The following is a 20,665-nucleotide window of genomic DNA, read 5'->3' as shown; positions in this document are numbered from 1 at the left end:
GGGTTCCGTCGAGGCAAATCTCTCACATCATTTTGATGAATTGTGTTTCTCTGTTACTTAACTTATCCAAATCGGTATCCTAATCTTCCTGCTTTGATGATCCCATAGGTCGATCGAGTTTTGTTATTTCATCGATACCATCTCTATGATGGGTTTGTGATTTGTTTGACTTGGTTTGAGTTTGACAGGAAGACCAAGGGATTCTGATTCGTCATCTTCAATGATAATAAATTCTCCATTGGATGATCGGGAAAGAGTTTGATGGCCGTGGTGGTGGTGGCTGGTAATTGAAGATAAAATTAATGGTTTTCTGCTACTCTGTTTTCGGTTTAGATTTGTTCTGCATCAGCATCATTGTGTCTATGGTTTGATTCTTGCTCTTGTTCTTACGGTTTTCCTTTTTTTGATGTTACAAATCGTTTCAAATCTTCTTTGCTTGAAACAAAGAGACATATATCCACCCATTTGAATAGTTTTCATAATTTCTTTTGTTTTCAGGAATTTTTGGTTAGTTGATAACGAAGCTTCTAATATGTAGTCTAGGTTGGCGTGGAACTATATGCGAATCTCACCATGGACTATATGTAGTCTAGGTTGGCGTGGGACTGTTCCCAGAAACTTGCATGTTCAGTCTCTGATTTTGCCATAATCTACTAATTATTTTTTGTTCTGTGATGAATTTCAGATGGCAGCTTCATCTACTTTTGTGGGAAATGGGTTGACACTGCACACAACAACCAAACAAAGGCTAAGTAAAAACTTTTCCAGATAACTGTTGGGTCAGCACTGATAGTAACAGCAGTACCGTCAAAATTGCAACTACTAGAGATTGGATTCTTCTGGTAATAATTGTTGAAGGCAAAAGAGGCATTCTATCAGTAAAGATGCATTGAGAGAGAAATTTTTTGTTAAACTCAGATTCACCATTAATGATCAAAAGATTTTGTTACAATGTTCTTATGCTAAACGTGACTATAAACCGGATTTCTAATTACAATTAATTAAGACTATAAATCGGATATTTCAGAGTCCTTAACCAGCCCTATTACATACAAGTATAAGAGTATATACACTAAGCTAATAGCCCCTCTCAAGATGAAGGTGCAAAGATATTGCAAACACCCATCTTGGAGATTATTTTCTGAAAGTGAGCCGGTGGTAACGACAAAGAACATCTGCCAAGTGACATCCTGTTTTGACATACATTTGATAAAAGCAGAATCAACCTCCTCCATGATCTTATAGCAGTCCAAATCAACATGTTTCGTTCTCTCATGAAAAAATGAGTTATTGACAATATGTAATGCTGCAGTATTGTCACCATAGAGATAAGCCGGAGGGAAAAATGGAATCTTCAAATGATACATAAGCCGAGAGACAAATAAGTTCCTTTGTCGCCAAAGCCATGGCCTGAAACTCTGACTCTACAGAACTCTGGGAAACAGTATCTTGCTTCTTCGATTTCCAAGATACCAAAGAATCACCAATGTACATACAATAACTTGTAATATACCTCATATCATGTACAAGTTCCCCATTCTGCATCAGAGAGTCCCTGAAAATCAAACTTCTTATCATTTGGATAAAAGAGTCCTTGACCCACTGTGCCTTTCAAATATCGCAACACCTGGTGAGAAGCAAGTAAATGAGTATCACGAGGTGCATGAGAATACTGACAAAGCTTGTTAACTGCAAAGGACATATTAGGTCTTGTAATCTGCAAGTACATAAGCTTTCCCACCAACTTCCGATATTGTGTTGAATCAGGCAATAAAGTGCCGTTGTCTTTTGTTATCTTCAGTTTTGGGATTCATTGGAGTAGAGTATGGTTTACTCTCAAGGAAACCTATAGTAGATAACAGTTCCAAGATATATTTTCATTGACAAAGTGAGATACCTTCAGCTGACCTTGCGATGTCTATACTAAGAAAATACTTCGCAGGACCTAAGTCTCTCAACTTGAAATAAGATTTCAATTCAGCCTTGAAATCTTCCACTGCATCACCACTATTGCTGATTATCAATATGTCATCGACATAAACCAAAACGCCAAGAACAACTTCACCATGAGATTTGATGAACAATGTGTGTTCTACAACAGATTTCTTTAAACCCATATAACATAAAGTAGTAGATAGCTTGATAAACCATTGTCGTGATGCTTGTTTCAGTTCATAAACGGACTTGTGTGACCTGAGAACACCATTAGGTGGTAAGTTCTCTCCAAGTAAATCTGCATAACCTGGAGGAATCTTCATATAAATCTTTTATCTAATTCTCTATTCAATAAAGCATTAGATATATCAATCTGATTAACAGACTAATTCCTCTTAGCTGTATTCAGAAATAATAATCTGACATATGCTAACTTAGCAACAGGAGAAAAAGTTTCTTCATAGTCTACACCTTCCTCTTGTGGTATAACCTTTGGCAACTAATCTTACCTTGTATCTCTCTATACTTCTGTCTGCATGATATTTTGATTGTAAACACTCCAAGTGCAAGTACGAATCATGGCACAATCTCCTCTTTCATTGCAGCACACACATCATAATCCTTAGCTTCTTAATATCTTTTTGGGATAATGCCATTTGTGATGAGATTAATGAAAGCACGGTAAGGCTCAGATAGATAGGAATAAGAGATATAATCGGAAATTGGATATTTGATAGTACTAGTAATATTATAACAATGAAAATCATGCAAGTGTTTAGGGGGTTTCTTTTGTCTGCGAGATAATGATTCAAAAGGAATCAAGATGTCACATCATGAGAAGGATGTGCACCAGAAGATATTTGCACAAGAGGCAAATCATCAGGGGTTGCAGGTGAATGAAGATGAGGAAAGAACTTCTTTGTATCATCCTTGATAGTGGATGATACAAAAGGAAAAATATTCTCATAGATGTGACATGGCTAGAAATAAAAACGACATGTGTTCCAAATCTAATAGCTTGTACCCCTTATATCCAGTAGGATAACCTAGAAAAATACAGGCTTTAGCTCTAGGTTCAAACTTAGTTATATGCTTAGGTGAAGTAGAACTATAGCATAAACACCCAAAACTCTTTAACGAAGTATATTTCAGGTTCTTTACTAGTTAATTTCTCAAATCTAATTGTTGTCAAGACACAATCTCCCCATAACTCTAAAGGAATATTTGACTGAAATAAAAGAGCTCTAGCTATATTCAAAGTATGCTGATGCTTTCTTTCTACCACAGAATTTTGTTCTGGAGTTTGAGGACATGAATGATAAAGAGATAATTCATTTTTCAGAAAATAATGCATTAAACTTCAACTCATGAGCATTATCAGATCTGACAGATTTCATTTTTGTTTTATATTGAGTTGCAACCATATTTATAAAGCTAGGAAAGACATGGAACACATCAAATTTTAATTTCATCAAGAATACCCATGTGGCTCGACTAAACTCATTAACTATGGTTAAAAAATATTTAAAACCATCTTTAGTTTTAACAGAGAAAGGACTCCATGTATCAATATGAATCAATTCAAAAGGAGCATTACACATGTTTTGTCTTGATTCAAATGGAAGATGCTTTTGTTTAGAGAAATGACAAACATATAATTTCTCTTTATTTTGTTTAATATGTTTTAAACTCAATACATCAGATAGTAAATCTATTCTAGATTGAGATGGGTGTCCTAGATGTATATGCCATATAATAGATCAACAATGACAATAGAACAGACTGGGACATGTTTAGAAAGCAAAGCAATACCTTTCAAAGAAACTGAACGATTAGACTCATCAAAATGCAAGACATATAAATTTCCAAGTTCAATTCCTTTTTCCAATCATCAACTCCTGTGTAAGATTCTGAATAAAGTATTTATCAGAGGTAAAACTCAGTTTAGATTTCAAAGTCTTTGTTATGACACTAACAATGATCAGATTGAACTTAAACTCAGGAATATAAAAAACATTATGCAGAATAATAGTATCAGTTAATTGAATGAATCCTATGCCCACTATTCTAGCAGTATAGCCATTAGGAAGGGTAACAAAGGTTTATCTAAAGGTTTAAACTCTACATAAAGGTTCTTATTATGAGTAACATAGTGAATAGCCCCTGAATCTATAACCCAAACCCGAGGAGACACAGCATCTGTTTCTTCTCAATGACGCTAACTAAAGCTTTTTAGGGTTCGAGTTTTATATAAACTCTCGAGCCTTTCATTTTTTAAGTTAAGAATCTTTTTTTTTGTTTCTTGTTCCTAAATCTTCCATATTTCTTGTGCCGGTGGTTCTTTAACAATGTAAAGAAAAATAACAGCTTTTTTTTTTAATTGTCAGTTTAATTAACACAAAAAAAAATTAAAAACACATCTTCATAGTTCTGGAAACATCTTATAAAACTTTTTGAGATATTTTAGATTTTGTATCTTGAATGACTGCAACACCTGCAGCATGATGCTTGTGTCATCCGATCATATTTTCGCTTGTGAAATTCACGTTTGGCTACTGAAAAGCCGTTTTCGTTTCCTTCTTGGCTTGTGGTTTGTGTGAGAAACTTGGTACGTACGTGCGAATCAGAAGTCATAAACCGGCTATGTATGGGCAATAAGGATTTCATACGAGATATTAACACCTTTTTTTAATTATAAAACAAATACGTAGTTCATAAATCTTGAAATCAAATAGAATTCTAACTATAAAAAAAGATCAGTTTTGACGTCGAATGGATATGGATTAAGTGTAGAAGTGAAGCTTATATAATAGTGAAGCCCTAGGCACAGATTCTAACTCTCTCCTCATCTTGTTCTTTCTTATATCTTTACGACGACCACGGGGTTCAATGGAGATGTAAGCTCTTTTTAAACACTTAGAGCTGGCAAGTATGTATTTCAGAATTTCTTTCTCTGCGTTTTGTCCACTATAGCCTTGCCACTGAAAGATCTTGAGATGGGTTGACAAACATTCTGGAACAGAAACCGGTGGGTGGAATGAAAGTGGGAATCCGAGTTTGTCTGTGAAACAACATCAAAAGATAATATGTAAGTACTGTGCAACTGTACATCACGTTTAACTAGTTCAGTTTAGATGTTTATTAGTCCATTAATTAAAAAAGAAATCAGTGGGTGGGGTAATTAAACCTTGTCGACGATGCGAACAACTCGTAGTTTAAGAGGAGTTTTTTGAAGAAACCACATAAATGGTTGCAACCAATCTACTTTATATGGTGCAAAAAAATTTACAATCTTCAAGTCCAAATCGGAAGAAGTAAATGGCGTCAAAACCCCCAGTCTGCAATGAATATATATAACGTTGATTTTTATTTTTTTAGCATAACAATAATATCACTAGTACGTACCGTTTCAACCTTGAAAAGTAAGGTCAACTTGATATACATGAGTTGTGAATACATGCGTTGTGATGGTCGCCAAAGAGACCGCCATCGTTTCGACAAAACCATAGTACCACACTGCTTCTTTTGTCTCCAGAAGCAACAATATCTCTGCGAGCACATCGTCAGGTAATTCGCTAATCCTGTCTTCTTTAATCATCTGACTCTTACTTTTGATGGATCCTTGGGCACTTGTGTGTATTGATTTGTGTCCTTAATATCTTTGTCTCAGTGAAGAAACCTACAACAACTAGAGCTGTATATATATGTTAAACAGAATGCAATTAGGTTAAGATTGTTTTCAATAAAAAAATCATCTTTGTTTAGGTTTCGTTTTTTTTATAAAAGAGATTATTTTTAATTTTTTTAATTTTAAGTTTCGTTTAGTTTTAAATAAATAATTTTTTTTCCGCATTATACATTATTCTTCAGAATAATTGGCAAAAAAAGCCAAAGACTAATCAGTTTTTATTTTTATTTTTTACATTTTTCAATATTTTAAATTAAAAAATATATCACACAAGTCGAAGAAAAAAAAGGAAGAACAACCATTAGTGGAAAAGTGCGTTTATCTGCTAGCAAATGAAGTTTCTTTTCTGTGGGAGGATTCAAGCTTATACGCACTATAGTGGACTGGATCAAAGAGATGTTAGCTCACAGGAAACATTGTTTGTTCTTGGCAGGTTTATTTAGTGGACTGGATATAAGAGATGGTGGAAAATCATATGATAGTAGATGTTCTTGATCCTAGCCTCGGTTATCCGAATCAAATCGAACACGTACTAAAATTATGTTTTAGCCGAGAATTGAACCTGAGACCTCTACAAACTGGAGTGTGCAACATGGCCACTGCGCCACGTTGAAGTTTTAGCTTTGTATTACGTGTTAATTTATATAAGGTAATAAAAAGTAAACTAAAAAACCATATATATTTAGACAAAAATACCAAAATATTTGAAATAAATCAAATATCAGGAAGTTTTTAGATATATTTGTTAAAATATTATCAAATTTTATTTAAATAATATTTTAAAATTTTATATTACACTATTTCGGATATCCGGAACCGAACCGAAAATAACCGAAACCGAACCGAACCCGAACCGAAATAGTAAATTAACCGAATGGATACTAAACCTCTATATCCAAACTAACCAGAACCCAATGGATATATCCGAAACCGAACCGAATTCCCGAAAGCCCAGGACTACTCCAACCACATGACTTGCTACTGAGTAACAATGTAATCCAACTTAATTTTGACATTTTAGTTCCTTGTTCCTCAAGATATATCGATCGATTTGTTTGTTTCTTATCCTTACTTTTTTGTTTATGGTACAGGCAATACAGACACCTCATAAAATTATCCCGTCACACGAGGTTTATGCGATCAGTATCAGACAATGAATCAATAAAGTAAAAAACATGGCGGCTAGTTTAGGATCTTAAGCTATGCATTTTCTACATTATTAAGGGTTTCTTTTAATTTATCTCACAGCAGTCTCAGCTGTATTGATTTTTTCCTTAACATCTGTTGTGAATGTGTTTCACAACATTCACTAAATGAAACAGAAGAATATAATACGAAAAAAAAAGAGAGACAGCTTTACATATGAGTAAGCTACCACAAGGTCCTCTCCACCGTTAAGTGCACAGTTTTTTTTGTAATCGCTATCAATAAAACCATAAACACCGATTAAACTAAAATGTGTATGTTATGCTCCTAGAGACCATCTTCACATCTCTGTACCAGGATTTCATATTGCTCATATACTTGAAACACAGTGCGAGTATTTTTAGTGTTAAAAAGAGAACAAATCATAAGATTTCGGTTGGAAGAAATTAATCTTAGTGTATCCTAGATAGAGATAGCTTCAGGACTTTGAAATTACTGTCAAAACCACTGGTTAGCTAAATTTATGTGTGTTTAAGTCATCTCTTAACCAAGCAGAGTAGGTTTCGTTAAATCTGATTGTGATTACTTGCTGCACAAGAAAAAACCCAGAAGATAGCCAAGTAAAGATGCACTACAACAAGTTTCGTAAGAACTTTTGTATAAAGGCTAAAACAAGAAATGGCCTACGCATCTACAACACTGTCAACACAGCTTAAGAAATCTACTCAAGACTAACTTTGTAAGAGCATTCATTCACACTCTGCAGAAAGATAAGAAGAACACGAGTTACTCTTTAAGGTGTCAGATAAAACAGCTTCTGCACCACTTTTTGCTTCGTATTTTCTCTCCTATCAACAAGCTGGTAGTGGTAGCTAAAAACAGTAGATGTAATAAAAGATCCTTCACCTGCAAGTTAATGAAAAGCCTAATTAAGACCTTGACGCTACAGAAAATGTCATATAATAATATCATCATCAATAGTTCATGCACATCAAAAGATTAACATACCTTCAACCGCAAGAAACCATCCCACAAACCATCAAAACGTAGAGCGACAAAGATCAATGGAATGTAAGACGACGGATTTAAGCACAAGCGATCTTGATACGACCTTCCCCCGAATCTCATCCTCCTTCAAGTCTTTTTAAGTCGATCTCTACGCACCAAACATCTTGAAGACCTTGTCGGTCTTTAGTAGGGCCTATAACCATCAACTTCCCACCAATATTCGCCAATCGACACTCGTAATAGTTGAGGTTAGGCGAAAAAAATCACCCACCACAAGTCTCCAAACAAAATCATTGGGATCGCATACCACTATCGGAGATTCAGAAAGACACATTGGATCAATGCTATACAGCAAATCCTCAACCACACAACACCCATTGTGCCACATCTGATATCTTATTTCCAGGTGGTGGTGCAGTGTACCTTGTCTTTGTTCATAAGCAAAACAATGCAGAGGATCCATAATGTAAATCCTCTCTTGTATCACAATATATGCCATAAATGCTCCACTCCAATTACAGATCGGCAATGGACTAGGCACTGGCACACTACTCCAAGTCTGAGTATCTGTATCGAACACTTCGATCCAATCATCACCTACGTCCTTAGAGCAACCTCCGATCACGTAAATCTTTCCGTCAATTACTCTGGCAGCTGCACTGTATGTTGAGATATGATCCAACTTGAAACAGGAAGTTGTAGTGGATCAGAAGCTTGTATATGTTTGTTTAATGTGGGCCTGTTTGGACTGTCAGAAATTGGACCATATATTAGTGTGAAGCCCATACAAGAACCGACTATGTATTAGGTATAAATACATAAGGTCAAACAGATGAAGAGAGGAGAGAGAGCAAAAAGGAGCTGCGCTGAACCCTAGTTCAGGCGGTTCTGAAGGGGTGAACAGAGCTAGAGAGAGATGTAGATTCTCGGTGTATCTAGGCTTAATCTCTTGTTATTCTTCTTTCATATGTTGTTCTTGTGAGACTCGATCTAGGATGTTAGACGAGTGTTAGAGGTATGTTGTAACCATAACACATATGTAACTCTTGATCTATAATGGATGTTGAGGACTCTGTTTCCTCCCCAAATGTAGCTGCTGATGCAATGAACTGGGTTACCAAATCTCTGTGTTCTCTGTTTATGTGTTCTCTCTGTTTTCGTGTTTAAACCTTGTGTCAGATCCATCAATCAGTACTTGATTGAATCTAAAGTTGTTGTATCGATTTACAACAAGTGGTATCAGAGCCTCAGGTTCTTGAGGAGTAAGCTTTGTGAGAAAGCTTTCAGATCTGTGAAGGAAAGTGATAGCTTTATATCAGATCTGTAGTTCTCAGAGAGATGGTGCTACAATAACATGAAAGAAGAAAATGGTGGCTGTTCTGGGTTTCAGAACGTCGATGTTGGAGGAAGGAAGATTCACTACAGTGGATTCGATAAGATCATATGTATTTCAGGTTTACAAACTCTAAAGGATCTACAGCTTGTCTCCTCCAATGGCTCGAGAGTTGAACATCAATGTGAGTTTTGGATGATATTCACTAGTGTTGATGTTGATATCAGTTATATGATATATCTTGAGGCTGGTACAAGAACGCTCATCCATAGAGTTTGTTCTTGATTTAAGGTTGCACAACCAACTGGATATTAGTTTGAGGTGGAGCTAACCTCTACTTGCTTTAGGCTCAAATATTGAAGACATCAAGTCTGTATCCTCTACAGTCACAAGGTCAAAGTCTGATGTTCTGAAGAGTTGTTTCTATTGGTTGATGGTCTGCTTGAGTTAAGATAATCAGAATCTTGGTATAGCACAAAAGGTTGGCTATTGATTTTGCAAGGGATTATCCGAGATTCAATGCTGGGTTTCAGGTTGTGTTTTGGTATATTCAGTTTGCTGAAGGTCTGATGCAGCTTGTGTGCGAGTTTCAGAAGTTTGAACAATCCATATGAATAGGATTCTGCTACAATGGGACTCCATAAAAGCCTGAATTCCTAGGTGTGATAATGGTTGTTTGAGTATTAATAATGTTTTCTGGTTTAGATCAAAGAAGAAGTTGCAGATGAACATGAAACAGTTTCAGGTTAATCTGTTGGAAATAAGACGGGTTAGGATCTTTGAGGAAATTCAAGTCTGGCTAAGATTTGAGAAAGTGTGTAGTTGATTGCATGATGTGAGTATCAGTGTCAATGGTTAGATTCTTGTGAATCTAAGAAAGGTTCAGAGTGTTGATGATCATGCGTTAAAGGAGATCATCAAGGAGCTGAAAGGAGTCTGAAGAAATTGGCTCAAGACTACAAGGTCTGTTGTTTGATATTATGTGGCACACGAGTGTTGAAGCAGATGGAACAAATGGGCGTTCTGTTGGAATAACATGTAAGTGCGTAGTCACTGTTCATGTTTCTGTGGATGTTACAAAGACTGATCAAGCTCAGGATATAGTTGATGTGACACGTGAGTTGTGTGAAGACGAGTACAGACTCATGGTGAAAGCTGATAAGGAAAAATCAGTGATGTGATGACTAAAAGCTTCAATTTCAAAAGAGATGAGATAACATGGTTATAGTGAAATTCAGACGTGGAAGACTCATGGTCTTAAAGTTTGCATAGTAGGCCATCATTATTGGTTTGACATGATGATCAAGAGAAAACATGAGGTTGCATTGATAATTGGTAGCAGATCAGATTGGTTGTCATCAAGGTGCAGTTTACATTTGGTGATAGGAATCAATATGATTGTGTAGCCTAAACTGGATTGGTAATGTCCGTTCGAAGCTAGTTTAATCAAGAATCTTGTGGTTATTCTTAGAATATATCAGGCATCTCGCTCTGGTATATATTGCGACTTGTGCAGAAGTATACAAAGTCTTGATAATAGCAGTCAAGGGAGTATGTTGATATATCATGGTTTTTACGGTTTTTAACCATGATATAGTGTGCTTGTTGAGTCTTTTGATTTGTTTTCTAGGATGTTTTAGAGTCTTAACAGGTTTTTCTAGGATTTTGGCACGGAATGAGCGAAATTGAACGATTTGGATCATTTTGGAGCATTTAACCGGAAGAAATCAATTTGGAGTCTGATCATGTGACCAGCATCGACCGACACCAAAGGAGCATCGGTCGACACCAAGACAATCTGACTCAAGTCTTCATAATTGGAAGTTTTACAAATTTTGCCCGAAGTCTTCCATAATTGCAACACAAGTCCCTGACGTGTTTTAGGACATATATATAGTATTTTTAGGTTTTAGAAACCCAGATGTTATTTTCTAGCAAGTTTTATTTTATGGAACCCTGTTAGATTTTGAGAGCTTTTGGGAGATAGAGATCTGAACTGCTTTGAGAGAAGAATTCATAAACTCCCTCTTTACTATTTTAATTTCAATTGCTTATTATTCAGAATGATGATTTGTGTTTCATTGAACATGTCTGAGTAGTTTGCTTGTTAGGTTCAGGGTTTTTTACAGGAATTTTATGATTTATTAGATCTGTTTATTTAGGATTCATTATCTTTCTAGATCTTCATCATAGGTTGTTCTTCATATTAATTCTTGATTGATCACCTAGAATTAATAACTTAGGGAAATAAATTGATATGAGAATATAATTGATTTTCCTGATAAAACCTTTCGATGAGCAAAATTACTTCTTGCAAAGAGATTTGATTTAGTAATTTTGTGAACAATCTAAACTTGGTTTCAAAGCTGATTTTTAACCTTGAATTTTACAAAGAGATTTGGATTTTTTGGTTTTAAATTCAGGTAATATTTGCAGTGAGAACTGATTTATTTTACAAAAGAGTTTAAAGTTCTAGATATGATTTTTAATTGCTTGAATCCTAATTTATTGATTGATTTAATATTTCATAATTTCTCGAGAAATTCCCTAGACCTAGCTTTTTAATCCCTTGAATTTACAACAGTTTTATTTTAATATTTTGCATTATTTTTCTTATTTAAATAAATTTGTTTAGCGTAATCATAAAACTCTATAATTTATTGTATAGTCTTGAGTCCTTGTGGAATTCGACCCCTAAGTACTGCATTGATCTCTTAATTTGAGAGAGTAGCTCTAGGGTTTAATTTGAGCATTTCAAATTTTGGCGCCATTGTCGGGGACTCTTTGATCTACTATTAGATTTGAGTTTTTAATTTCGTCTAAATTTTTCTTTTTATTTTCTACTAACACGCTTTTGTTTCTCTTCTTTTGTGTGTTTCAGATACATGCCTAATAAGCCTAACACAAGGAGCAACAAGACTGGTCCTACTGTGAAGCTTACAAACAAAGAGTTGGGAAAGTTAGAGCGTGAAAACCGAAAAGCAGCCAAATCCTTGAAGATGGTTAACACAGTCATTCTGATGCGTGATGAGGATGGTGCTTTGAAGGATCAAGAGGGCCACTTGCGCAACAAGCAGGGCCAAAAGCTTGATGCAGAAGGGAATGTTATCGCTGAAGTTGTTGTTGTCGACGAACAGGCCAATGGTGTCGATCGACACCAACATGGTGTCGGTCGGCACCCCCTTCCAGCAGACGGACGTGGAGCTGCAAACCACGTTAATAACCCGGTTCGAAGACAGGAGCACAACCGAGACTTGATCAGAACCATTGCTGGCTACAACCGCGCTGATCTTGTGTATGAGAACCGGTCTGCTATTGTTCCTCCCCCATTCCAAAGGAATGATTTTGAGTTGAAGCCTGCTTATTTTCAACTGGTTGGGCAGAGAACTTTCTCTAACCTGCCCAATGAGAAGCCTTTGGACCACATTGAGCATTTTGAGATCTTGTGACCAATATAAAGGCTAATGGAGTAACTGAGGATTACATCAACTGCAAACTCTTTCCTTACTCACTTGCAGGAGAGGCATCTCAGTGGTTGAAGCAGTTGCCAGCTGGATCTTTGACGAATTGGCGTGACATCAAGGTGGCCTTCCTTAATTACTTGTATGATGATGTTATGTCTGATGAGTTGAGAGTAAAGCTATCCTCTTTCAAGCAAAGACCAGATGAAGCTTTCAAAGCAACTTGGGTGAGATTTAAAGCTTATCAGAGGGATTGTCCACACCATGGTTTCTCAAGAGTGCAATTGCTAAGTATCTTCTTTAGAGGATGTGACTGCGATTATCAGTTGGCTTTGGATGCTGCAAGTCATGGGAATTTCAAGACAAGATTTCCAGAAGATGTTGAAGCTTTGATTGAGAATTTGGCCTCCAGCAATAGTACTAAGAGAGCTGATGCTGAAAGGAAAAGACTACATGGAAATTTTGATGCAAACCAGCTAGCTTTAGTCAATGCTAAGCTTGATTCAGTTCACAGTCTCCTAGTTGGTAAGAAATCAGTTCACTTTGCTGCTGAAGTTGAATCATTTGAGCCACAGCCTGAGACAGAGAATGAAGAAGCAGATGTCAACTTTGTTTATGGAAATCAAGGGCAGAAATTCGGTAATCAACAAAGCAACAAGCCTTACAGTGAGAACTCTTCAGGTTACACTCCTAAACCGGATTACAGAAGCAGCAACAGAACAATGGTTATACTAGAACCAATGGGAACTCATCTTATTAGTCTCCTCCTCCACAGACTTCTTTTGAGAATAAAATAGAAGCTATGCTAGAGCAACTTTTGCAAGGTCAAGAGCAGCTAACTGTGACATTCAATGGAAAGATTGATAATGTCTACACAGAGCTTACTGGAAGGATTGAAGCTTTGAACATTCATGTCAAGAAGTTGGAAAGTCAGGTTGCGCAGACTGTTGGGTCTGTGAAGAGACAAGAGGGTTTTCTTCCTGGAAGAACTGAGTCAAACCCCAAGCATGCTTGCAATGCCATATCAGTGAGGGATGAAGAAGTTGATGAAATTGCTTCTACAGAACTGGGAGAGCAATCGGCAAATTTCTCGGCTTCAGATGATGGTGTCGATCGACACCACCTGGGTGTCGGTCGACACTCATCTCAGACAGAATCCAAAACTGCAAAATCTCAGGTTCCTGCAGCTGTTGAGAGGGTGTACAAGCCTAAGGTCCCTTTTCCTAAGCCAAGAAGGTCCAAGTAGGAGATTGAAGATGCTATATGCAAGGCAATGATGGACAAGGTGATGATTGAGATGCCTTTGATTGATGTAGTAAAGCTTTCACCATCACTTAAGTGCTATGTGAAGAGAAATAAATTAAATGGTTTGAGCCATGAAGAAGGAGCTTTGCTTACCAAGGATGTTAGTGCAATTCTTTTGAACCAGCCTCCACAGAAAAAGAAAGAGAAGAAGCAAGAGGTGGTTGTCTCTAAGGAAGTGAGTGCAATGATTCAGTGTAGGACTGCAGAGAAATTACCAGACCCTGGAAGATTTGTACTTGATTGCTATATCTCTGCAGAACGGTTTGCTCACTCTGTGATCTCGCTTCTAGTATCAACTTGATGCCACATTTTGCTGATGTGAAACTTGGGATGACAGAATTCAAGCCAACTAGATTATCTCTTATCTTAGTTGATAGATCTCAGAGAATTCCTGAAGGTGTCTTAGAGGATATTCCAATTAAGGTTGGAAACTTCATAATTCCCACTGACTTTGTGGTGCTAAAGTATGATAAAGAACCTAAAGACCCTCTCATCTTAGGAAGATCTTTCTTGGCTACAGCTGGTGCCATCATAGATGTGCAGAAGGGACACATAACACTGAATGTGGATGGTTTAAGTGTGAACTTTGAGATGCATAAGCTGAGGAGAGCTCCTACCATTGATGGACAGACATTTTCTGTTGAGAAGATTGTTGAGATAAGCTGCTAAGAAGCAAATACACGAGCAACATGCTCAGTGTCGACCGACACCCTATCAACATCGGACGACACCGCTCCGCGACCGAGCCCACACTTGACCAGAACTGATAGCTCGCAGGACATTCTCTATGCTCCAAATCATAAAGCTGTTCCCAAACAGAAAGCCCCCCACTCCACACTCCAGAGTCCTCAGGTAAGGCCAAGGTATGCATTTTCTTCACCCAAACCACCTCCTATCATCAATAAGAATTTCAAAGATATAAAAACTGTTTTGCAGTTAACCAAGCCACGAGATTATCGTAGAGCGCTTGTTTCTTCTTTTGATGATTTTGCAGGACATACAAGAAGACCCGTCCCTAAATCCTGTCCTGGTCATGTTCCTCCTGTCATTGGTAGACATCACTCGTATACTGCTTATACACCACCTTGGATGAAGAGGCCATTTTCTCGGAGGCATTCACTGCCACGTTCAGATCCGCCGGACGCCTGAGCTTCAACCAAGTCAATCTAATGACTTAAAACAAGCGTTTGGTGGGAGGCAACCCACTGGTAGGAACTACTTATCTTTCAATTTTTCTTTTAGGATTACTAACTTATTGATATTTGGTTTTGAGTTTTATTGTTTCAAAAAAAATTTAAAAAAAAATAAAAAAAATTAAAAAAATAACAGATTGAAAAGTTTCGGACATTATTGTTTAAGGAAGAGCATCGACCGACGCCACCTGGACATCGGTCGACACCAGTTGGTAACCCGAGAACTGTTCAAATTTTTCATATATTTTCCATGAATTTTTGTTTCTTTTAGCTTTCCTCATACTTGAAAACACTGAGGACATGTTGTTTAAGTCTGGGGGAGGTTAGTACTAACTATTAACATATTTTTTGTGTTTAGTGTGTCAAAACCGTATTTTTTTTTATTTAGTCAAATTTTTCAAAAATTTTGTTGGGAACTATGATTTTTCTTTTTAGAGTATTGCCTTGGTTGATTAATGCTGCAGATTGAATCCACAAATCCGACTAATGAAAAATCCAATGGTTGACAAGTAAATCAGAGACATCCGAATTTCTAATAGAATCCATAAAAGTCTGAGGTAATTTCTGCATTTTTCTTTTTACCTCATCAAGGAGATTGATGTTCATAGGGATTGACTCCTTGTTCATACCTCACAAGCAAGATTTCTGAAAAGAAAATTGGTACTCCTCTCCCTTATTCAAGAAAAAAAAAAGTCCCTGAGAGCTTTGTTAAAAAAAAAAGAGAATAAAAGATGAGATGATTTTGATCAGTTTAGAGGGATAGGTAAATTACATGTGGCCCCATTATTCTACTCTTGAGTCAAATGATCACACAAAGCTTCAAAGCGAGGGGTAGGTAAATTACCGATGACCTCATTATTCGCCTACAACTTTAAGAAAAAAAAAGATAGTAAAAAAAAAAACAGCAAAGCAAAGCTCAAAAGGGAAGATAAGAATAAAAACATATATCATGGTTTTTACGGTTTTTAACCATGATATAAGTGTGCTTTTTGAGTCCTTTGATTTGTTTTCTAGGATGTTTTAGAGTCTTAACAGGTTTTCTAGGATTTTGGCACGGAAAGAGCGAAATGGAAAGATTTGGATCATTTTGGAGCATTTAACCGGAAGAAATCAATTTGGAGTCTGATCATGTGACCAGCATCGACCGACACCAAAGGAGCATCGGTCGACACCAAGACAATCCGACTCAAGTCTTCATAATTGGAAATTTTACAAATTTTACAAATCCGACTCAAGTCTTCCATAATTAGGAGAGAGAGATCTGAACTGCTTTGAGAGAAGAATTCATAAACTCCCTCTTTACTCTTTTAATTTCAATTGCTTATTATTCAGAATGATTATTTGTGTTTCATTGAACATGTCTGAGTAGTTTGCTTGTTAGGTTCAGGGTTTTTCACAGGGATTTTATGATTTATTAGATCGGTTTATTTAGGATTCATTATCTTTCTAGATCGTCATCATAGATTGTTCTTCATATTAATTCTTGATTTATCACCCATAATTAATAGCTTAGGAAAATAAATTGATATGAGAATATAATTGATTATCCTAATAAAACAATTTGATGAACAAAATTACTTCTTGCAAAGAGATTTGATTCAGTAATTTTGTGAACAATCTAAACCTGTTTTCAAAGCTGATTTTTAACCTAGAATTTTACAAAACGATTTGGATTTTCTGGTTTTAAATTTAGATAATATTTGCAGTGAGAACTTATTTATTTTACAAAAGAGTTTAGAGTTCTAGATCTGATTTTTAATTGCTTGAATCCTAATTTATTGATTGATTTAATATTTCATAATTTCCCGAGAAATTTCCTAGACCTAACATTTTAATCCCTTGAATTTACAACAGTTTTATTTTAATATTTTGCATTATTTTCTTATTTAAATAAATTTGTTTAGCGTAATCATAAAACTCTATAATTTATTGTGTAGTCTTGAGTCCTTGTGGAATTCGACCCCAAAGTACTACAATGATCTCTTAATTTGAGAGAATAGCTCTAGAGTTTAATTTGAGCATTTCATATGTGAATGAGTCAATATTGTTTGAAGCTATAAGAGAGTGTGGGAATTCGCATTCAGGAAGTGTTTATCTACATGATGGAGTGTATCAGAGGTCAGTGTGAATTGAACAAAGGTAAGCTAATATGGTGATTGTTAAAACGGTTGGCTGAATATTTGTTATGTGTAGTAGATTGAACGAAATTTTGTGTCGAAAGTCTTCCTAGCCTTAGGACGTTAGGTGGCGTGACCTGTTGGAAACAACAGCAGTGCATTTTGGGATTCAATCTATTGTTGTCATACAAATTGCTGTTGAATCGAAGACTGTTTCAGGTGTTTGGAACATATTTGATTCTAGAGTTTTGCTATGTGGTTCAGAAAGATTTTCTGAGTTAGTAAGCAAAGATTTAAAGGTTTGATTCAGTCACTAGGACAGTTTCTATGGAGTTGGTCAGAACTATAGAGGAAAGACTGTTTGTTTTGAAGACACATAAGTGATTGTGTTGTGTCTAAGGTATTCAATCATGGAGTGATCTCTGGTATTGAAGTATGGTGTCTGTAATTCATATCAGGAAAGTCTGTTGTGCATCTCGCATGGAAACATATTTTATCTAAGGCTTGAAGTATTTGCAATTGATATGAAGTCATAGAAAGGCTGATAATGCAAGAGAGTCAAATTGCATTTGTTGATCAGTTGAAGACAACTACTTGAGAAGTTGTAAGTTGTATGTTTGCATCATAAGGTGGAGTTTGAATAATCTCCTTGGTAAAAGGCTGTTGAAGGCCTAAGAAGATTTAATGATGTTATACCAAGTTGTTTGATGGATTCAGCATACTGGTGAATGTGTTGCAGAATTGGAGTAACACATCATGAGCTTAAGGTTTGATGTGAAGAAGCTTTAAGGTATTGTCTCAGACATATCACATCTTATGATGATATGAGACATGGTTGAAGTGACTGACAGCGTGTCATACGATGTTGGTGGTAAATCTGTTTTACCTAGATGTTTAAACATGTGAAGTGTTTCAGGTTGATATGTTAAGACATATGGTTTTAATGGGTAATCTCGGGTTATACAGTGGTGTTTCTGGATGTTGAGATTCTTTACATGTCTAACAAGCTTAAGAAGGTGTTGTTGTCAAGGTGTATGATCATACATGTGAGAGACAACACTTGTGGTTTGAGTTAACCCGGTTTGTTTGTAACTCAAACATGTACAAAGAGTCGATTGAAGATCATTGGTTTAGTGGTTGTTATTTGGTTGGCTCAAGTTGTAACCGGTTCACTCTATCTATATGAGTGATAAGGAGGGTTTGTTATTTTGATAAGTTAGAATCAGAGAATTGGTTCAGGTTGAAACAAGGGTGTTTCAGTATTTCTATAGTTGATTCAAGTAAAGGTTTGATTTCTGTCTCAATGCGCACAAGAGTTGGAATTCAAGGGCTAGCAAGTTAGAATCAGGTGTTGCATAATGGAATTCAATTACTAAAACAGGTATATGGTGTTTGACAGAAACCATGATGAAAATTGTGTGATTGTTTAACTCATAAGTGGTTTAGCTTATGAAGTGATCTGTTGAGTGAACATGTTGTTGGTGTTGTTAACATGTTATTGTATAGCTTATGAGTGGGAATCTCATGAACAAAGCTATGAAGATGTCAAACGCATGACAAGGATGACACAAGAGTGTCTTGAGTACTGGTTTATCTCTAAAGGAATGGGCATGAGAATTGTCGAGGTTCAGGGGTTTGTGTGGTTATTCACAGAAGGATGCGTTGATGGTTGATGCAAATTTCAGGAGTTGAATTTGCTGAAATGTTTGTTGTATGAGTGTGACTTATGCAGGTTATTGAAGGTTGTTTAGCCAAGTTTAGAGTTGGATTCCAAAGGTTCTATGGGGCGTGTTTCTTCAAAGTATCAAGCTTGAATCAAGGTGGAGTTTGTTGAGATATGATCCAACTTGAAACAGGAAGTTGTAGTGGATCAGAAGCTTGTATATGTTTGATTAATGTGGGCCTGTTTGGTCTGTCAGAAACTGGGTCATATATTAGTGTGAAGCCCATACAAGAACCGACTATGTATTAGGTATAAATACATAAGGTCAAACAGATGAAGCGAGGAGAGAGAGTAAAAAGGAGCTGCGTCGAACCCTAGTTCAGGCGGTTCTGAAGGGGTGAACAGAGCTAGAGAGATGTAGATTCTCGGTGTATCTAGGCTCAATCTCTTGTTATTCTTCGTTCATATGTTGTTCTTGTGAGACTCGATCTAGGATGTTCAGTTGAGTGTGAGAGGTATGTTATAACCATAACACATATGTAACTCTTGATCTATAATGGATGTTGAGGACTATGTTTCCTCTCCAGACGTAGCTGCTGATGCAGTGAACTGGGTTAACAAATCTCTGTGTTCTCTGTTTATGTGTTCTCTCTATTTTCGTGTTTAAAACTTTTGTCAGATTTATCAATCAGTACTTGATTGAATCTAAAGTTGTTGTATCGATTTACAACACTGTAGCGAGCCCTCTGCATTCTCGGGAGCGAGCGACATGTGTGGACTCTGCAATTGATGAGAAACACATCCGATGTGGATCGAGATCGTCCGTTGTCTCCACCGATCACATACATGTGGTATCCGATTGTGACCACAGCAGATCCAAGATTCATAGGAGGAAGTGATCTGACTTCGGTCAATCGTAAAGAGATATTTCTTGGAACGTTACGGTTGAGAATGTACCAGCACGGGAATCGGAATCGGAATCGGATCAAAGCGTAAAGAACCGGTTTGGTGAGGCCGAGTTGCGAGCGCCTTTGGTAGAGTTCCGGCATAGAGATGACGTCATGAAAGGATCTTGAGAAGAGAGATAGCTTCGGGTAATTACATCTCTCGACGAGTAAGAGGATGCTTTCGGCGATATCTTCTGGGATGTATAGAGTAACTGGACCAAGCTTCTCTACTTCTTGATCTTCTTCTTTAGGATTCTCGTTTTGATTCTCTACTTCTTGCGGATTCTTGCTTGGATCGCCGCCGTTGGAGCCGTCGTCGGTAGTTTCAGAGATTAAAGCCATCGCCGCCGTGTGAAGTCTTCAGCAGCAACGAGTTTAACTGAAAGGGAGAGTACTAAGTAGATTTTTGAAAGAAGCTGTTACGTTCGTTGTGTATTTATAATGTAACCATAATGTTAAAATAATTTTCACTTTCAGGGATTCTTTTGTATTAATTCATTTTTTTTTTCTTTTTATTTTTTTTTAATGTAAATTTGTAAGACATTATCATCTAATTTTTATAATGGGTTTTTTTCCCTTCTGTCTTAAAAACAAATCACCTCTTTTATAATGTGTCAAACGTCTCTCAACGTGACTGACAAGCTACTCTGTTCTCTCTACTTAGAAACTCAAGTTTGTGTTTCAAATGCTTTGTATTCTTAGGTAATTTACATGGAGATCCTCTTAAACATATTTGTATTCTTAGACTATATATTATTTTTATGTGCCTTGTAGAAGAAGTTATATATAAAGGTAATTTTGTCTTTAATTACAAGGTAAAGAATGAGGGTAAAAATTTTATTCTAAGCTCAAACCTTTGAATTCCTCAT

At 36.5% G+C, this 20,665-nt stretch overlaps 1 protein-coding gene across 1 annotated transcript; it reads right to left on the bottom strand.

The window, feature by feature from the left end:
- On the bottom strand, positions 4,719–20,138 carry LOC104704334 (putative F-box/kelch-repeat protein At2g29780). The gene is made up of 4 exons (XM_010420443.2): positions 19,583–20,138; positions 14,092–14,097; positions 8,297–8,431; positions 4,719–4,996 (listed from the first exon to the last, which is right to left on the bottom strand). The coding sequence occupies exons 1-4, from the start codon at positions 20,136–20,138 to the stop codon at positions 4,719–4,721; spliced, it is 975 nt and encodes a 324-aa protein (XP_010418745.2).

Source organism: Camelina sativa, chromosome 7, assembly GCF_000633955.1.
Source record: "Camelina sativa cultivar DH55 chromosome 7, Cs, whole genome shotgun sequence".
Classification (NCBI taxonomy): Eukaryota; Viridiplantae; Streptophyta; class Magnoliopsida; order Brassicales; family Brassicaceae; genus Camelina; species Camelina sativa.
The sequence above is the reverse complement of the archived record's forward strand: the minus strand, read 5'-3'. Positions and strand labels throughout refer to the sequence as shown.

Bases quoted from the DNA above. Each gene is read 5' to 3' on its own strand.
- LOC104704334 (XM_010420443.2), bottom strand. From the start codon at position 20,138: ATGGCTTTAATCTCTGAAACTACCGACGACGGCTCCAACGGCGGCGAT. The intron at 4,997-8,296 runs GTAATTGGAGTG...GTTGTTTCACAG, and splicing joins GCCTAGTCCATTGCCGATCT to ACAAACTCGGATTCCCACTT.